Raw genomic sequence first — 20,118 nt, 5'->3', positions numbered from 1 at the left:
GTCCTATTGAGGATTGGGAGCTGGTTGAATGATAGAAAATAGTGGAGTGCCTCAGGGATCTGTACTGGATCCACTGCTTTATAATATATTTATAAATGATCTGGAAATGGGAACGAGTGAGGTGATCCCATTTCCTGATGACACTCAATTATTCAAAGTTGTTAAATCACAAGAAGATTCTGAGAAGTTGCAAAACTGGGAGACTGGGCATGCAAATGGAAAATGAAATTTAATGTGGACAAGTGCAAAGTAATACACTTAGGGAAGAGTAACCCAAATTATAGCTACAAAATGCAAGGTTCCACATTAGGAGTCACCATTCAGGAAAAGGATCTAGGCATTCATCATTTATAATACATTGAAATCATCTGATCAGTGTGCAGGAGCAACCAAGAAAGCAGATAGAATGCCAGGGATTATTAAGAAAGGAATGCACTGTATATCTGCCAGGAAGAATGCACCATGTTTTTCACCATGATCTGGCCAACACTACCTTTTAGCTTTTATCATTTCTCTAGGTTGCCCAAAGGGCCTTCCTTCTACCCTGTGCTATCCTGTGACAGGATAGATGAACCCATTCTTGACAGATACTCTTGGGTGAGCTTCAGGCCTATCTCATCTCCCTGGTTGGGAGTTTTGGGGGATTGCCCCTCATCCCTGAAAAACCTTGCGCTGCCCTGCATGGTCAGGTAAATCTGCTTTGGCACGCAGTGTCTGTCCCAGGCCCTGCCGTGGCTTGCTGCTTGTTCTCCAAGCATTGCTTAGGGTTTCTCTGCCCATTATGCCTACCAGCCATACCTGGGCATTCTTCTGCAGAAATATTCAGTCCTTCGGATATCAGTGGACCACAGTTTCTTCTGGTGGGCTCTCGGGCCCCAGTTGTTTTTCGGTTGTCTTAACACCGAAGGAAACTGTGTGTGGTCTTTGTCCAAGAGTCTTTCTCTTGTCTCCATCTCTGGTTTCTTCCTATATCCAGGACGTTCTAAACCTACGGTTGTCAGGGTTTACTTTCAGGAACCCTGCTTTGTACTGTTTTCCATGATGAAGAGTTTGCTTCTTCTTGCACTTGATTCACTCCTCTACCTTAGGCACCCCTGCTGCACATAAGGGTTTGTGTCTGTCTCTTCTCCAGTCTGGACCCCTGGTGGGTTGGCTGCCTCTCAAGCAAAGGAGAGAGATCATGCTTCAGCACTGTGCGGTTTCCCACTTTGTCCTGCTCGGACAGCCTGTAGCCAGGGATTCACCCATGTGTAAGGACTACTATCCTGCTTGTCTTAGTAGAAAGCAGAGTTCCTTACCTGTAACAAATGATCTCCTAGGACAGCAGGATATTAGTCCTCATGAAATCCTCCCACCTCCCCTGGGTGTTGGTTTCTCCATGTATTAGCTATATATTGGACTGAGGGACTCTGCCTAGGGGGCAAGATGATGACTACAGCTCTACATGCTCAGTAGGGCATGCTTGAGAGTTCTAGAATTTAATACAAGTTCTATGCTGGGCTCCATCCAATGATGTCACCCATGTGTGAGGACTAACATTCTGCTGTCCTAGGAGAACACCTATTGCAGGTAAGCAATTCTGATTTATCTGACCTGACCTAACAGTGGATTAAAGCGGCCCCACATTCTCAGGGCGGCCATCTTTTAAAGTGGCGGATGTGGGCCTGGAATACCCCCCCCCCCAGTGGGATATAAAACTTGGTGGGTTATGTTTACCACATGGCAAAACTCTAACACAGCTTAGTAAATGACCTCCTAGGTTTGTACCTGAGACAAGGGAAGTTAAGTGATATGCTCATGGTTGTAAGTACCATCTGAGAGAGAAGCAGGATTTGAACAGCCCATTGCTCATACCCACTAGATCAAACCTACTGAAAAGATTTTGTTTAAAGAGAAAACAAATGCAAATGTTCTTTGTCAAACTTTGCACCTAGTATCAGCCATTAGATGCAGTATGCCTGTGAGAGAATCATTTGGACCACTAGATGACCAAGGGATGAAAGGGGTAGTCAGGGAGGACAAGGTCTTAATAGAAAAATTAAATTAGTTTTTTGCTTCAGTTTTTACTAGAAGTGTTCTTTTATGATGATGAGTCAGAAGAATTGAACTAAATTACTATGAAACTAGAAGATGTAATAGAGCAAATTGACAAACTAAAGAGTAACAAATCACCAGGACTGGATGGTATTCACACCAAAGTTCTGAAAGAATTCAAATATGAGATTAAAGATCTTTTGCTACTAATATGCAGCTTATTGTTAAAAACAACCAAATTTCTGAGGATGATTAGAGACTATAGACCAGTGAGCTAAAGTTGGAACTGGGCAAAATGGTAGAAGTTACTATGAAAACCAAAATTACTGCCCATATGGATAGACATTTCCAAGGAAGGGTCTTTGCTGCTACCCAGTGTACTGACTCAGGAGATTTGGAAGATTTTTGGAGAAAAGAATTTTGCTATTGTTTATCCTGTGGTCCAGGCAAAACCCTTATTTCTAAAGGATTGGGACTCTGAGTTTCATCTTTGCACACAGTAAACAGTAAAGGGTGTGGATTTGGGGGTAATAGTCGGATGAGAAGTTTTCGAGATTTTTGGGAGTCTAGTTTTTGCTGTAAGGCTATGGTTATTTGAGGTTGACTGTTTTTGCCCACGACCAATGAACAGTGGTGCAAGGCTGCTGAGTTTTGGAAAGGACTATTTGGAGAAATATTTGGAGAGCTATTTTTGGAGAATTTGGGGTTTTGTTTCCCCCCCTATTTATGATTGTTATTGAGGCCAATCTTCCTACCCTGTCTGGGGGAAGGGATAGTGGAAGCTGGATCAGTTAGAGGAAGGAGAGTGACTAACAAATGCACTGTGGACGAAGAAATCATTGCTTTCCTGATTATGATTTTTGTTCTGCTCTTTATGATTTTTGCAATACTTTCTTGGATCATCCTTTTTTAGTTAAGAACATAAGAAATTGCCATGCTGGGTCAGACCAAGGATCCATCAACAGAGGCCAAACCTGGCCACAAGAACCTGGCAATTACCCAAACACTAAGTAGATCCCATGCTAATGATGCCAGTAATAGCAGTGGCTATTCCCTAAGTCAGCTTGATTAATAGCAGTTAATGGACTTCTCCTCCAGGAACTTATCCAAACTTTTTTTAAACCCAGATACACTAACTGCACTAACCACATCCTCTGGCAACAAATTCCAGAGCTTAATTGTACATTGAGTGAAAAATAATTTTCTTTGATTAGTCTTGAAGGAGAGATACCTGGGAGTTTTTTGCCTTGTGTTTTTTCAATCATCTCTGGTCAGCCTGTGTGCATTAACAGCTAACCTGGCCAAGCCTGCAGAATTATTCTCATTTTATCTGTCTTTTTTACTATGGCCCAGACTATGTTGGTTGCTGTTATCTCAAGTTTATGCCTAGTAAGTTTCTGTTATTTGTTTTGCCTGTTAAAGATTGGAGAAGCAACCTTCTCTGTCTTCAAGAAAGAATCATGATAAGCTATCTGTTTAAGCTGTGCATAGGAAATGCATAATGGGAGACACAATAGAAGGGGATTTAGTGCCACCAAGACCCTGCCTAGATCAGGCCGTCCTTCCAAACTGGATGACCAAGCAAGAAGGAGACTGATTAGGAAGGCAACCAAAAAGCCAATGGCAGTTTTGAAAGAAATATAGGCTTCTATGTCTAAGACTGGTCAAAGTGTGCATGTGACAACCCAAGCATGCCATAAATCTGGCCTGTATGGTAGGGTAGCAAAAAGGAAGCCATTACTTAAGAAAACCTATTTTTATTCCGAGGAACACTTAAGGAATACTGTAGCCATGAAGCAAAAAGTTTTGTGATCTGACAAAATTAAAATAGATCACTTCAGTTTGAATGCAAAGTGTTATGTTTGATGCAAACCCAACTCAGCACATCACCCAGAGAACACTATTCCTGCTCTGAAACATGCTGGTGGCAGCATCATATTATATGACTATTTCTCATCATCAAGGCCTGGACACTTGTCAGGGCAGAAGAGGCAAGGAATGGAGAAAAGTACAGAAAAGGCCTTGAGAGAAATCTGCTGCCCTCTGCAAGGAAGCTGAAACTGGAATGGAAGTTCATTTTTCAGCATTACAATGAACTGAAGCAATAGGCAAAGCTACACTGAGTGGCTAAAGAATATAAAGATAAATATCATTGAGTGTCCCAGTCAGAGCCTCAGCCTCAATCCAATCGAAAATGTGTGGCATGACTTGAAGATTGCTGTCAGTCAACACTCCCCAAGGAGCTTGAACAGTTTTCTAAAGAAGAATACTCTACTATTACAAAGCTAGTTGTACAAAGTTTTGGGAGATGTATCTCGACAAATTCATTGTAGTAGTTACCGCCAAAGGTGCTTCCACCAAGAATTAAGTTGGGGATGGAGATTTATCTTCTTATTGGATTTCAGTATTGCTTTGTGAATACATATGTTTTGTCTCCCAATACAACTTTTTTGGCTCTAAAAAGTGTGGCGTATAGTGTGTTAATGAGTAGAAAAAATCTTCATTTCAGTGCATGCAAGTCTGAGACACTGACAAAACAAAATGTGCAGTGTTCAAGGATATGTAGACTTTGGTTAGCCACTGTAAATGACAGATGAAATTGAATGTGGACAAGTTTAAAATGATACACACAGGGAAAAATAATTCTAGCTATAGGTACACCTCATAGAAAAAAATCAGACAAGGGCTACATGGAAACCACAGGAAATCCACCAAAAACAAACAGCAAATGATCAATAACCTAACCCACCCCACGAGAAACAATAACTGCTCAGCAGCTCACTCCTAACTAATGCTCTCACTGCTTCTTCTAAACGCGCAGCCTATTTCTAAAAAAAACAAACCTCTTATAAATGATTTACTTGAATATTTAAACCCCAACATTTTCTGCATCACCAAAACCTGGATGAACAATAAAGATAACGTTCTCTTAAATCAAATTGAACAGTCGAAATATGTCTTTCACGTCCCTCAACTGAAACGTAAAGATGGGGGGATTACTAATTATTAGTTTAAAAAACAAAAACCTCAAATTTATTCCATACAAAGTAGAAATTAACCCTCCCTATGAAGTGGCAATGCTTAAATCTCCACAGATAAACATCGGAATGGCCTATTGCCCCCCCCCCCCCTTGGAATACTTCAAAAAGACTGCTCACCACTAATCAAAGTATTCACTAAAGCGTTTCCTTCACCTGAGTCCACCATTGTAGGTATATTTTAACCTACATGTTGATAGAAAACCAAATCTACTGCCTGTGAAGCATCCTTAGAAACAATGGAAGCAATGGGATGGTCACAATTTGTAACTAAACCCACACACAAAGCAGGTCATATTCTAGATCTCATATTTGCCAATTGCAACAATTGTATGATAAATAACTCTCACTATACTACCTTGGTCTGATCACCAACTTCTAAAAGCAGACATAACCTTCCTCAACCCAACTAAACAAAACACAAATAATAACCAGACATTCACCTTCAGGAAAAAGACAGAGCCAGATCTGCTTGCAGAATCTTTAAAACATAAGCTTATTGATTTTAACCATGCCAATGCCGCTGAATCATTTGAAGCAAGGGATATCATGGTTAAAGATATAGCCGATGAGCTAAGCCCAATTCAAACATAAGAACATGCCATACTGGGTCAGACCAAGGGTCCATCAAGTCCAGCATCCCGTTTCCAATAGTGGCCAATCCAGGCCACAGGAACCTGGCAAGTACCCAAAAACTAAGTCTATTCCATGTTACTGTTGCTAGTAATAGCGGTGGTTATTATCTAAGTCAACTTAATTAATAGCAGGTAATGGACTTCTCCTCCAAGAACTTATCCAATCCTTTTTTAAACACAGCTATACTAACTGCACTAACCACATTGTCTGGCAACAAATTCCAGAGTTTAATTGTGTGTTGAGTGAAAAAAAACTTTCTCACTCACAATCCAACTTGATCACTATATCTCCAAGCAAAAGAAACCATGGTACAATGAGGAATTAAGACGCACTAAACAATCATTGAGAAAATCTGAGAAACTTTGGCAGAAAAGCCCGACTTCAGAATCACTTGGAAAATACAGATCACTCCTCTCACTACTTGGGTGCTAATCAACAAAGCAAAAAATGAATACTATGCCAAACAGTTTCATGGGGTAATTTTTAATTCTATATTGCTCTTTGATGTCATTAAACATCTAATCAAGGATCCATCTTCCTCTATCTCAAGCAACAACCACTCATCAAAGAATGCTTGCAACATATACGCCATTCATTTGGTAGAAAAAATAGCTAGACTAAAACTCAATTTTTTACCTGCTCACTAACCCTAGAAGATGAAAAAAAATACAAACCAACCAAATGGACCGCTTTCGACAGAGTATCTAAACTACAAATCACTCAAATCATTACTAAAATAAAATCTGCAAATCACTCATGTGACCCCATTCCTGCTAGCTCCTTATAACTAATAAATAGCATTATCACCCCAACAATCACATTTGTAATCCATCACTCTCGGAAGGTATAGTCCCTTATATGGTAAAACAAGCAGTGATAAAACCTATACTAAAAAATAATACCAGCTGTTCTGACAGTTGGGAAAATTATAGACCAATATCCAACCTGCCCCTTCTCTCAGAAATTCTCAAAAAAGCAATACTGTCACAACTAGAAGCCTTTCTAGATGACCAGCACGTTCTACATCCAAACCAATTCAGGTTCAGGAAAAATCGCTTGCCCGAGACTTTACTTGTATCCTTAATGGGACCCCCCCCTCCAATATTACAGGGATTTAACAATGATAAATTCTATTTCCTGGTACTATGTGACCTAACAGCAGCCTTTGACACCATTGACTATACCCTACTGTGCCAGCAATTGAGAAAAATCTGAATTGACGGCAATGTAATAAAGTGGTTCTCCTCATTCCTATCAAAAAGGTCATTCCAAGTCAAACTGGGCAACCACGTGTCCGACACTTTCCCGATTGATGCAGGTGTCCCTCAGGGTTCAGCTCTCTCAGCAACTCTATTCAACATCTATATGCTTCCTCTATGTAAATTTCTATCTGATCTAGGAATCGCCTTCCTCCTATATGTCAATGACATTCAATTTTATAAACCATGCACCAAATCTATTGAAATGCAAGACTAACTCTAGTGACACACATAGAGACTATACAACATGAACTATCCAAACTTAAACTAATCTAAACACTAATAAAACTGAAGTCATTCTATTGAGAAGAAATCTACCTATAGCAACTCCTCAACACTTGACATGGGTAACTTCAACTTTACACCCTTAGACCAAGTACTGGACTTAGGTTTACAGATTGATGAGAACCTAACAATGGAAAAGCATGTAAATAAATTAATCAAATCAGGATATGCCAGACTGAGCTTACTAAATAGTCTGAAACCGTTTCGGACTCACGTAGACTTCCGCACAGTCCTGCAGACCCTCATCTTCTCAAACTTAGACTTATTTCTACTTGGAGTTCCCAAGTATCTTCTAAAAAAAAAACAAAACCCTGCAACTATTACAAAATGCCACAGCTAGATTCTTAACAGGTTCAAGGAAATTTGATCGTGTATCACGTTCACTGATAGCTCTTCATTGGCTACCTGTACAATCCCACATCAACTACAAAGTCCTAATATTAATACACTCCACCATCCGTGTGGTAGATGTAGCTCTACAATCATAAAGGTCACAGAGATCATTAAGATCTCAAAGCAAAGGACTACTAGCTGTGCTATCATTACAGCATACTCACCTAACAAAAATAAGAGACCACTTGTTCTCAGTAGCATGCCCAATGCTATGGAACTCTCTACCCAAGTATCTAAGACTGACTCCAGCATCAAATAAATTCAAACGTGACCTAAAAACATGGTTATTTCAAAATGCCTATAACCTAACTTAAAATCACCTGAACACTGAGCATGCACCCTCAAGGACAAAGTCATTAAGAACTTATCTTCTGAACTGAATACCTTATCGCAAGTATATATCAATTTTTTAAATGTATGTGGTTTGACTTCATTAAGTCAGTTTACTTGCTGATGTATAATATGTATGTCATGTTGTAAACCGTTGTGATCTTTATTTGGAACGACGGTATATAAAATGGCTAAATAAATAAATACTGGGTTTCATATTAGGAATGACCACTCAGGAAAAGGATCTTGGCATCACTGTGGATAATGCGTTGAAATCCTCAGCTCAGTATGCAGTGTCAGTCAAAAAGCAAGTAGAACTTTTGAATTGCTTCATATTTTGAACTGTAAATGTCTTATGCTCCTGGATACTCCTAAATTTCCCTTTTAGTATTCTAAAGATTTGGGTTTAAGTTCTCACTTAAACCCAAATCTTTACCGCCTTTCTCTGCTATTGTTGCCCAAGGTCATTTAATACAGAAACATAGAATATGATGACTGATAAAGACTATAAGGTCCATATAGTCTTCCCAGTTTACTTCCTGGTGCAAGCCATAATCCATAGTTAATTTCTAATTTTACCTTTACTTCTCTGCAACTAGAGATCCTCTTTGCTTATATCATGCTGTCTTGAATTCTATTACTATTTAATCCTTTCACCACCTCTGCTGGAAGGTTGTTCCATGCATCTGTCGAGGGCAGGTGCAAGGGGATTAGGCGCCATAGGCACCTTCTCCCTTGCGCCGACACCCCCCCCCCCCTCCCACACCTCCAGTCGTGACCCCGACTCCTTCCTCTCGGTTTTTGGCCATGGGCGGTGGCAGCCCAACATGGCTCACGCCACCTAATGGTCGGCATCCTAGCCCCAGGCCTAGCTTGCCTAGTGCTTCTATCGGCCCTGAATCTATCATCCTTTCCATGAAGAAATGTTTTCTGATGTTACTCCTGAGTCTACCTACATCAGAAGCCTCATATGATGACTTCTAATTTTATCACTTCCATTCCACTGAAGAAGGTTTGCTGCTTGTACATTATTTACATCTTTTGAGGTATATGAATATCTCTATCATATTTCCCCTCTGTATCTATTTAATTCATTAAGTCTCATTTAACAGGGCTTTTGGTATAGATACTGCACCATTGTGGTACTGCATCTATTCTGCCTGTATATTTTTGGGAGATACAGCCTCCAGAATCGGACACTGTCCTCCATTTAACGTCTCACCAGTGATCAATCCCCTTTTCTCTACTGGTTATGTTTCTACCTGTGCGCAGACCTCTGGGTCTGGCCACCACCTTATTGCACTTTCAGTATCTTAAAATCATGAGATGTGATTAAATCAAGGTCTCGTTCCTGTTTGGTGGACATCTCTTCTTTGTACTTGCGCAGCATGGATGAACAGATCTCATAAATGACCTCTGAGCCATTGCTCAGGCCTGCACCTACCTGATGCTAACAGATCTTGGTGCACTACTTTGTGTGATATTGACAATGTTCGTTTATTCATGTCAGAAAATCTTTTTTTTTTTTCCTTTTAAATCCTGTCTTCAAAATTACTGGCAAAAACCAATTGTTGATTGTGACAGATAAACACATGTTGGGTCAGTGTATTTGAAAAATGGAGTTTGTGAGTTTTCAAAAAGTTTTTTAAATGTGTATAAAAAAAGGGAAGGTTTATAACTATTTCTGAGCCGCATTGTTTATTCTTTGGTTTTGCTCGCAACAGCAACTCGTATGGCCTTCTAATGGTTGATGTATGCTTTTTGCTTAATTTTGTTTTGCTGTATGAAACAAAATAATAGAAATATAAATAGCCACTTTAGGTCTATGGTAGTGGCTTCCAGATTTGAGTAACTGGTAAAGGTCATTTTCAGTACGCCTTCAGCATTGGCGTGTCATATCTCCGCACATAGCATCTGGCTGTCAAAATGTATTTTTCTAAAGCATCCGGGCCAGCAGGGGAAGCCTGTGGCTGCAGCTGCAAGCAGGCCCACTCCAGCAGGTGGAAACCATTTGTAAACAGCAGGAGATCAGTTAGAGAAGAAAGAAAAACCACTAATAGCACAAGACCGCTGTGGAGCTTAAATACTTAAAGCACATCCAGAATCTGGTGATGCTCAGTTAATAAAAATTCAGGAGGATCCAAAATCTCCTGGATTGTCATTCATGAGTTAGTTAATTTGTGCCAAGTATTTATTTATTTAGATTTTTATATTCCACTTTTCGGCATCAAACCGGATTACATTCAGGTACTACAGGTATTCCCTGTCCCCACAGGGCTTACAATCTAATTTTGTACCTGAGGCAATGGAGGGTAAAGTGACTTGCCTAAGCTCACATGGAGCGACAGTGAGATTTGAACCCTGGTTTCCCTGGGTCATAGCCCGCTGCTCTAAATAATAGACTACTCCTCCATTCTGAAAAGAGAGGATGCCAGATGATGGTTAGTCATCTGTTATTGCTTAGTATCTTCTTTGCCCATGCCCTTGTTCAGTTTCTTCAGTTTATATTGGTGTATTTTTGCCTAATGATGATCACACCTAATGGCTGCTGAAATGCAGATTTTAAAATCCATCGCTGCATGTACTTAATGCCATGAGGCCCATATTCAGTAAGCTGATGAACAGCAAAGCTATCCAGATAAAGGTATCTGGGAAAAGTTAGCCAAATATTCAGTGGGATACATCTCTCTCTGAATATGCTTAGCAAAAGCTATCTGGATAACTTTACTCAGATAATTTAGCCATGCGGCTGGATATGCATACCTAAAATTATGTGGGCACACGTATCTGGCTATATTCAGCAAATAGCTGAGTAAGTAAAAAAAAAACCAAAAACAATTAAAAAAAATCTCAATTCTCCTCCCCCCCAGTCAGGCCATATCAGCCTTAATATCCTTTTGCCTTGCATAAAAATTATGGCCAAACGCACCACCTTGAACCCTGCAAAATGTTGTATAATCCCTGCAGGAGGGAGGTAGCTTTCAAAATTGCTGGGCTAGCAGCCTCCTCCACATCCCCCATTCTTCCTTCCGTCAGAAGGTGACGTGACACCTTCCTCCCACTTGCCCAAAATCACAACGTTGCAGCCATGCCCCCTACCCTACATTCCGATCCCCCTCCCTCCAGTTCCAAACAGGCCCACCTGAATGTAGATGAAATTCTAGTTGGTAGAACAGATGCGCCATCCTCCCAGCTAAGTGTGTCTCATTGTTCTGCCGGTAACGCTTGGGCCTGGAAAATGCTCCCCATTGGACCTGGCATCATAAAGCAGCACTTGGATTTTGGTTTGTCAAGAGTCAAAATAATACAGTTTAACACTCATAGTATACTTTCCTGGGCTCTGAAAAATTAAGGCAACTAAGAGGACCAAAAACATTGGAAATATTGTAGCTCTGTCACCACCGTAGCCTCACCTTGTTCAGGGTCTAAAACGTTGAGTGCTGTTGGAGCTACTCAGCGGTGCTGTTGAATCTAAATCAGGCTGTATCGTTCATGCTGCCTGACTATTGCTTTAGTCCACGCACAGGGTCCTGTATTGTAAACAGCCTTTTCTTGCCTGTGCACCATGTGAACCTCTGACTGTCTTTTAATCAGCAAAGGGAAGGCTGCGTTAGTGGAATTAAAAGTCCAGTCTGGACAGCGTTTGGGATCCTTGTATAATATCAGAAGGCAACTCACATCTGTGTAACCTGCATTCTAACAGAATCACATGAAACACTATTCCTGGGTTAAAAGAAAAGAAAGCAAGAGATGGTCATTGGTTAATCTTTCCTGCCACTGTTGACCAGACGTTGAGGGTTACTCGATACGATGTTTAGTTAGGTGAAATGTTTTACAGTACAGGGTATGAATACAAATGGTATCGGAACGAAAAAATGAATGTATAAGGCTCTCTTCATGAAAGCTGTCTGCGTCTGTGCCACTAGCTTCTGTTTTCTGGTGTTTCCTGTAAGTAGGCAGTCACGCGGCACAGGTGGGGGCGGGTTCAAGGCTGTACCGGCTGGATGGCGTAATCTTTAATTGACTGTATTTAAGTAAAGGAGTCTGATCAAAGGCAAAAAATGTGAGCTTTATTGTGCTGGGGGTATACCGAGTTGAAAAGTAATTTTTAATTTTCTTGTTTATTTTCTTACAAGTCCAACAACCGGACCCTAACCAACCAAAGCCAGAAGGAGCTCAGATGCTGGCCATGCGAGGGGAGCCGCTTGGGGTGGTTACGAATTGGCCGCCTTCCCTGGAAGCAGCTTTGCAGCGATGGGGGACCATTTCACCTAAAGCTCCCTGCCTGACCACTATGGACACTAATGGGAAACCACTGTATATTCTCACATACGGTGAGCAGTACGTTTTATTATAAGTTTCATGCTGGGGGTGGTACTTTTCAAAATCATTTCCTCACATACAGCAGTGTTTCACGTGCAGAAATGTCATGTTACCAAATTGTTAGCCCAATATGCAGGTAAACTGAGGTGCATAAGCCATGTACTCACATACATTCTACCTACCTTTAGGAGGGGTGCTCCAGAGGTGGGGTCTGGGCGGGATTTTCATTTACACTCATACCGTAGCCCCGTCCTGTTCCGGTCCAGGGCGGGGGTGCACGGGGAGGGTTTACAGACCATGCAAGGCCCCATGACCATCCCAGCGTTCCTGAGGGGGAGCAAGCTTTCAAGACCCTTAGGGTTTTATCTCTCAGGGGCGCTTCTGCACACCAGTCAGTCACACCAAAAATCACTCTTCACTCGCAACTTGTTGAAAATAAAGTCTTTACTCAAATAAACTGGTGGCAAAAACACAAATACACATCTCAATATAACACCCCCCCCCCCCCAAATCACAATCTCTTTCTAACTGTTCCTCACACGGGTCAGCTCTTTTGGGAGGTACCCTCTTCCAATCTGGGCCCTCCCAGTACTTGTTTGACAGATGTAATCTGTTTCTCCAAGGTCCTTTTCTCTTCCTCTCACTCTCCTGTGGATCTTGGGCTTCTTGTAGTTGAAACAGCCTCTGATTTTGATGAACTTTCCCAGGCAGGGTACGCTATCCCTTGGCACCTCCCCAGTGCACTGGTCCATCACACTCTTCCAGAGCTACTCTCTCTTTCCAACTTCTAGGAACTTCTACTCTGGAACACTTCTCTTCCATTCAAACCATTCAAGAACCCTCTCTGTGGGAAAGACATCCCTCTGGAGCCCCTTGGTGGGAGAGGACTCTAGACACAGGAATCTAGAATTTATAGAATCCTGCTTCAAAAACCTCCATGTGGGAGCAAGGGTTTTATACCAGTACTTTACCTCTCTCAGTGGGAGATGGTGCTCTGTTGAGACCCAATGCACACGTTGAGGGCATTCAGACCAGCTAAAGCTACATGTTGCATGATTGTAAAGGGCAAAGTACCTACAGGGAAGGTAGACTTTGACACCCTGTTACAATACTTTTACATTTACATAAAAATGTATGCATATAAACTCTCCCTAGCAAATCAAAAAATGATATATTCACAAAACATATAATCTATTTTTATTCATCCAAAACTACACAAATATATAAAACAATTTTATTTTAATAATGTATCCACTTTAGTATCTCATCCAAAAATAAGTAACAATCCTTAAAAAAGCATGCATCACACACCACTCCATACATACAAGACAAAGATAAAAAAAAAAAAACAACCCACAGAGAATCTCAAGCTTCTCAAAGCTTCTTCAGGAGAGGGTCCACTGCATATATGTCTCTCAATGTTAGAAACTAGTGGATCCAATTATATATTTCCCATCAAAGTAGAATCAAAATATCTTCAAATGGGGTTGATTCAAGTTGACATCACATCAGGACAAAGGATATCATTTATTTGTATCATATTCTTCTACATTCATTGTATATAGAGAGTCATCTCATTTTCTAAAGGCAATAAAATATTTCTCATAAGATATATATATATATATATATATATATATATATATATATATATATATATATATTTCCCAATATAAGTAAAACACAAACTATAAGACAAACCTTGCTCTTACATCTAACCATTATATACAGATGGTTCTACAAAGTTGAAATGCAATCCCCAATATAGCAAGAACCAACACCGTTTTTACTGCAAAAAAAGAAATATCAAAATATAAATCAAAAACAAAAAATACATACAACAAATATAAATTTATATATGTACACCACATATCATATCAAAGGACAGATTGAAGAAGATCTACCAAATGGACCAAAAGATTAAATTGAAAAAATGCTCATCATCGGAGCCAGCCGTCTTGCTTTCCACATCATATGTCATTATCATCCAATGAAGAATTTTATATCAAAGGGAACCAATCAGAATAAAGAATACGAATTCAAAAACATGAAAACAATTAGTTTTAAGACAACTCAGGGTCAAGGTCTTCAAAGTAAAAATCCAGTGTTGCACTGCACATAGCATCTATTCATCAGCTGCTGCAATACAAAAAAACGCACATCTTCCTCAGAATGTTGATGTTGCCACCAAGGCAACAAGTTGAAAATTAGAAGCCAAAATGTCCAATTTTTGGATTCTTTATTATAGAAACAAGTATCTTTGGATAAGCCCGACTCAGGCCGAGTTTCGCCCTTTTACAAATGGGCTACGTCATGGGCTTAACTTCATCAAATAAGAAATTCTGAATGTTCAGATAAAATGTAAAAGAAATGCATCGGATGGTCTCTGGATCATTGTACCAGGCAATGTTGTGCTGTAATCGGTTTGTGAACAATATTGCCGCAATTAATGACCAAATGGTTGCGGGCAGTTCTAACAGCAATCTGTATCGTTTTGTTCGCTAAAAAGGCACATCACGTAGCAAGTTTTGCCGCAGTAAACTCAAGTGTAAGAGAGACGGAGTTTACTGCGGCAAAAGTGTAAGAGAGAAGGAGTTTACTGCGGCAATACTCGCTACGTGATGTGCCTTTTTAGCGAACAAAACGATACAGATTGCTGTTAGAACTGCCCGCAACCATTTGGTCATTAATTGCACCAAGTGCCTGGCAGCGGTGGTAGCGCACCTCAGATGTTAGAAGGTATATGTGCTCCCCTACTTGGACGACTGGCTGGTAAAAAAAACGCCTCCCAGCAGGGAGTGCTGCATGCCTTGAATCTCCCCATGTGAGTCTGCGATCTATGGGATTTGTCATCAACTACCCAAAGATGCACCTCTGCCCATCTCCCCAAATATGACTTTATAGGTGCCAGACTGGACACAAGTCAGGCAAAAGCGTTCTTGCCCTGCGACTAGGCTCTTGTCCTGTCCTCGCTGGCGAGCACAGCAGTCAGCAAGTTCCTGCTTGCCTGCTGCTTCATCTGTTAGGCCTCGTGGCTGCCTCTGTCCATGTCACTCCATTGGCCTGACTTTGTATGTGCAGGGTGCAATGGACATTATGGTCGCATTGGCAGCTGGCATCCCAGGACCGCGAAATGCGTGTCTGCATCACGCCAACTCTGCAAGTTTCCCTATCCTGGTGGGAGAACCTCTCCAATCTGGAACAGGGGATCCCATTTCAGGCTGCCCCCGCCTCATGTATTTCTTACCACTGATGCCTCCACCCACAGGTGGGGGGCCCATGTGGACAACCTTCCCATGCAGAGATGGTGGATGGCTTAGGAATCTCTGTGCCAGATAAACTTCCTGGAGCTTCAGGTGAATCGTTATGTTCTTTGGGCATTTTGAGACCGCTTGTCCCACAAAGCAGTCCTTATTTGGATGGACAATCAGGTAGCAGTGTGGTACATCCACAAGCAGGGAGGAACGGGGTCATTCTACCTCTGTCAGGAGGCAGTGCAGATTTGGTCCTGGGCTCTGGCACAGGGAATGTCTCCTCAAGCGATGTATCTAGCCAGATCACTGAAAGTGGTGGTGGACCGCCTGAGCTGTGCATTCCAGCTGCACAAGTGGTCCCTGGGTCTGGCAGTGGCAGCCTGGATTTTCCACCACTGGGGAATTCTGGATGTGGATCTCTTTGCCTCCCCATGCAACTGCATGGTGAGCAATTTCTGTTCTCTCTTCAGGACAGACTGACTTCCAGCGACGGACGCCTTTGCCCATCATTGGGGCACAGGACTCCTGTACGCATATCCTACACTTCTGCTAATCATGAGGACTCTGTTGAAGCTCCAGCTGGATTGGGAGACCATGATCCTCGAGGCCCTGTTCTGGCCCAGACTGGTTCCCTCTCCTCCAAGACCTGTCGATCAGAGATCCTATCAGTCTGGGGACTGTGCCTGATGTGATCATGCAGGATCGGGGCAGGTTGCACCATCCAAACCTCCAGGCATTAGCCTTAATAGCCTGGAGGTTGAGCGCCTTCAGACCCTGGACTTGTCTGACAACGTGTCTCAGGTGCTGGTTGCTTCCAGGAAGCCTTCCACAAGGACGTCTTACTGATTAAAGTGGAGAAGGTTTTGTGTCTGGTGTGAGGGTCATGGCTTAGACATTCACCTACCCCATTCTGAGGTTTTGGACTATATGTGACACCTCTCCGAGGCTGGGCTTAAGACCACCTCGGTCAGAGTCCATCTGAGTGCTGTCAGTGCTTACCATCACGGTGTCGCTGGCACGCCTATTTCTGTTCAGCCCATAGTAGGTCGCTTTATGTGGGGCCTGCTTCAATTGAAGGCCCCCCCTCCCCCCAGCCTCCTGTTGTGTCCTGAGACTTCAATGTGGTGTTAGCATGGCTCATGCACCCCCTACCCCCTTGAGCCTATGCACTCCTGCGATCTGAAGTTTCTGACTTGGAAAGTTCTATTCCTGGTGGCAATCACCTCAGCTCGCAGGCAGGGTTAGTGAGCTTCAGGCCTTGGTTACATATCCGCCCTACATGAAATTCTTTCATGGCAGGGTGATCCTCTGTACACATCCCAAGTTCCTGCCTAAGGTGGTGTCCGATTTCCAACTCAATCAGTCCATTGTTTTGCCCACCTTCTTCCCAAGGCCCAATTCACACCAGGGCGAATGGGCTCTGCGTAAGTTGGCTTGCAAGAGGGCCTTGGCCTTTATTTAGAATGCACAGCAGGCCACAGGCAATCTACTCAGCTCTTCATCTCTTTCGATAAGAATAGATTGGAAATTGCGGTGGGCAAAGGGACTCTGTCCAATTGGTTGGCAGATTCTATGTCCTTCTGCTATGCCCAAGGGGACTTTCAGCTGGGAAGCTGAATCAAAGCACACTCTGTGAGGGCTATGGCGGCATTGGTGGCCCACTTACGCGTGGTTCCCCTTGCCGAAATCTGCAGGGCTGTGACATGGAGTTCTCTGCACACATTTGCGACCCACTACTGCTTGGACTAGGATGGTTGGCAAGATAGCAGCAACAGCCAATAAGACCTTCACAACCTCTTCCAGGCTTAAACCCAGCTCTTTCTACCTAAGGCCCTGTGTTTTGGACCAGGCTGTCCCTGGTCTTCCCAACTGCACCACAGTTGTTTTGGTGCCTGTTGGCACCTGCTGTTCGGTGCAGGGTGGTCATATATGTTTCCAAGAACAGCCTGTAACTTTGTATTCACCCATCTGTGAGGACTACCATTCTGCTTGTCCTAGGAGAAAGCAGAGTTTCTTACATGTAACAGTTATTCTTCTAGGTCAGCAGGATGTTAGGAAACCTACCCGCCTCCCCGCAGAGTTGGGTTCTCCTATGTTTTGTTATTTTATTTTTTCGCTTTTGAATTCTATGTTACGAGACTGAAGGGGGACCCTGCATGGATGCGCAGATAGTGACATGCTGGGCATGCTCAGTGTGCCAGTCAAAGTTTTAGAAACTTTTCCATGCCGGACTCCATCTGATGATGTCACCCATCTGGAGGACTAACATCCTGCTGTCCTAGGAGAACACCTGTTACAGGTCAGCAACTCTGCGTTATCTCAGAACCAAAATAAGAGCCAGGTGTAACCTAGAATTATCAATTATCAACAAAGGAAGGAAAACACAAACAAATTAAAAAAACATGGAGGTCAGTTCGCTCATTCACCTTGGAAAACACAATGCATACATTTTTTTTCAAATTTTTTGAGATGCATATTAAAAAATGTAGACAACAGTCCTAATTTTGAATTAAAAAAAACAAGCCCTTTAACATGGTTGGTGTTTCGCAACTAGCGCTTCCTCAGGGAGCTGTAGATGCTTGTCTGGATGAAGAACGACAACAGTCTGAAGGCGTTTCAAGCACCTACAGTTTAGCTCCCGAGGAAGCGCTGGTTGCGAAACTCCAGCTGTGTTAAAGGGCTTGTTTTTTGAATTCTGAAGTAGGACTAATGTCCACATGATTTTTTAATATGCATCTCAAAGATTTTTTTTTAAATGTATGCATTGTGTTTTCCAAGGTGAATAATCGACCTAGCTGGGTGGTCCATTCTTGGATTTGCAGGACACACTGACAGGCTTGCTGACACCTAGCAACAATTGTGCTACTCAACTGCCCCTTTCTTGCTGCTAACCAAATGTTTTTGAATTTGTTTTGTTTTCCCTCCTTTATCTCAGCATGTTTCCCCATTATTTAGGGGACTCCATTGGCTACTGCTGCAGTGGAAGATAAAATTTAAAATATTGATAATAATTTATAGATTGCTACATGACAGTGATACAAAGGTTATTGAAGTCTAAGTTACAGGATTATGTGCCACAGCATTCAATGCGATCGCAAGTAACAAGTTTGTGTGCCTCCGTTAAAGTATGATAAACTAAGGACTACCCAGGAAAGAATATTTTCTTATATAGGACCCATCTTGTGTAATGCATTCCCTGTTGAGTTGCGTCGGAAAGCTGGTAGAAAACTTTTCAGAAAAAAAAAATTGAAAGCATTTTTAATGAGGCATATGGCTAGGTGCAGGTTGATTGTATGTTTTATTGTATTATGGTTAGATGTAAATTTTAATGTGAATGTATGGAAAAGGCAGAATATAAAACATTATAAATAAATAAACAAATTGCCTTCTCTGTAATAACCCAGGTAAGTGTAGAATAAACCAGCAAGAATTTCTCTTTCTGAGTGCCTAACTTTTGATAAAGCATTCCTGTTGGGTTTTTTGTTTTCCTGGTCCATATTATTTAGCTTGCATTTGGTGATTTGCAGAAGTGTTGGGCATGCAAAGGTGCACACAGAGCAGCGTAAAACCGTTAAGAGCACAGACTTTCAGATATGTTGTGCACGGCAACAGTAAAATGAATCTCTTTCATAGATGGTTAGTAATGATAACGCTTCCATCATATTAGCAGAGTTCTGCACCCTCAGTTTGAAGTAGGTCACATGTTTGTGTGCTGATACTTCCCTGCCAATAAAAATAAAGTTGGAATTAAATGCATGGTTGTTAAGAGAAAATAAAACAAAAAAACCCGCAGACCCTGAGAAATTGCTGCATTGTCTTTGCCTTAGTGTTGGGGCTGGTGTGGTTTCGTGGCAATATATTTTGGGAGGAAACCCTTTTGTACACTGTTACATAAGAACATAAGAATATGCCATACTGGGTCAGACCAAGGGTCCATCAAGCCCAGCATCCTGTTTCCAACAGTGGCCAGTCCAGGCCATAAGGACCTGGCAAGTACCCAAAACTAAGTCTATTCCATGTTACCGTTGCTAATAATAGCAGTGGTTATTATATAAGTCAACTTAATAGCAGGTAATGGACTTCTTGTCCAAGAACTTATCCAATCCTTTTTTAAACACAGCTATACTAACTGCACTAACCACATCCTCTGGCAACAAATTCCAGAGTTTAATTGTGCGTTGAGTGAAAAAGAACTTTCTCAGATTAGTTTTAAATGTGCTCCATGCTAACTTCATGGAGTGCCCCCTAGTCTTTCTATTATCTGAAAGAGTAAAAAACCGATTCACATCTACCCGTTCTAGACCTCTCATGATTTTAAACACCTCTATCATATCCCCCCTCAGCCGTCTCTTCTCCAAGCTGAAAAGTCCTAACCTCTTTAGTCTTTCCTCATAGGGGATCTGTTCCATTCCCTTTATCATTTTAGTAGCCCTTCTCTGTACCTTCTCCATCGCAATTATATCTTTTTTGAGATGCGGCGACCAGAATTGTACACAGTATTCAAGGTGCGGTCTCACCATGGAGCGATACAGAGGCATTAAGACATTTTCCATTTTATTCACCATTCCC

The 20,118-nt window shown here is 41.8% G+C and overlaps 1 protein-coding gene across 5 annotated transcripts in view; it reads left to right on the top strand.

The window, feature by feature from the left end:
• The window catches only part of DIP2C (disco interacting protein 2 homolog C), an 851,589-nt gene that overhangs the window by 490,061 nt on the left and 341,410 nt on the right, over window positions 1-20,118 (top strand). For all 5 annotated transcript variants that reach the window (XM_029588529.1, XM_029588527.1, XM_029588528.1 and 2 more), the window contains exon 8: window positions 12,112-12,309. In XM_029588529.1, coding sequence (XP_029444389.1) covers window positions 12,112-12,309 — 198 coding nt within the window. The remainder of the gene's footprint in view (window positions 1-12,111; window positions 12,310-20,118) is intronic.

This window comes from Rhinatrema bivittatum, chromosome 2, assembly GCF_901001135.1.
Source record: "Rhinatrema bivittatum chromosome 2, aRhiBiv1.1, whole genome shotgun sequence".
In the NCBI taxonomy this organism is placed as follows: domain Eukaryota; kingdom Metazoa; phylum Chordata; class Amphibia; order Gymnophiona; family Rhinatrematidae; genus Rhinatrema; species Rhinatrema bivittatum.
Note: the sequence above shows the minus strand (reverse complement) of the source record. Positions and strands in the feature narration are given on the sequence as shown.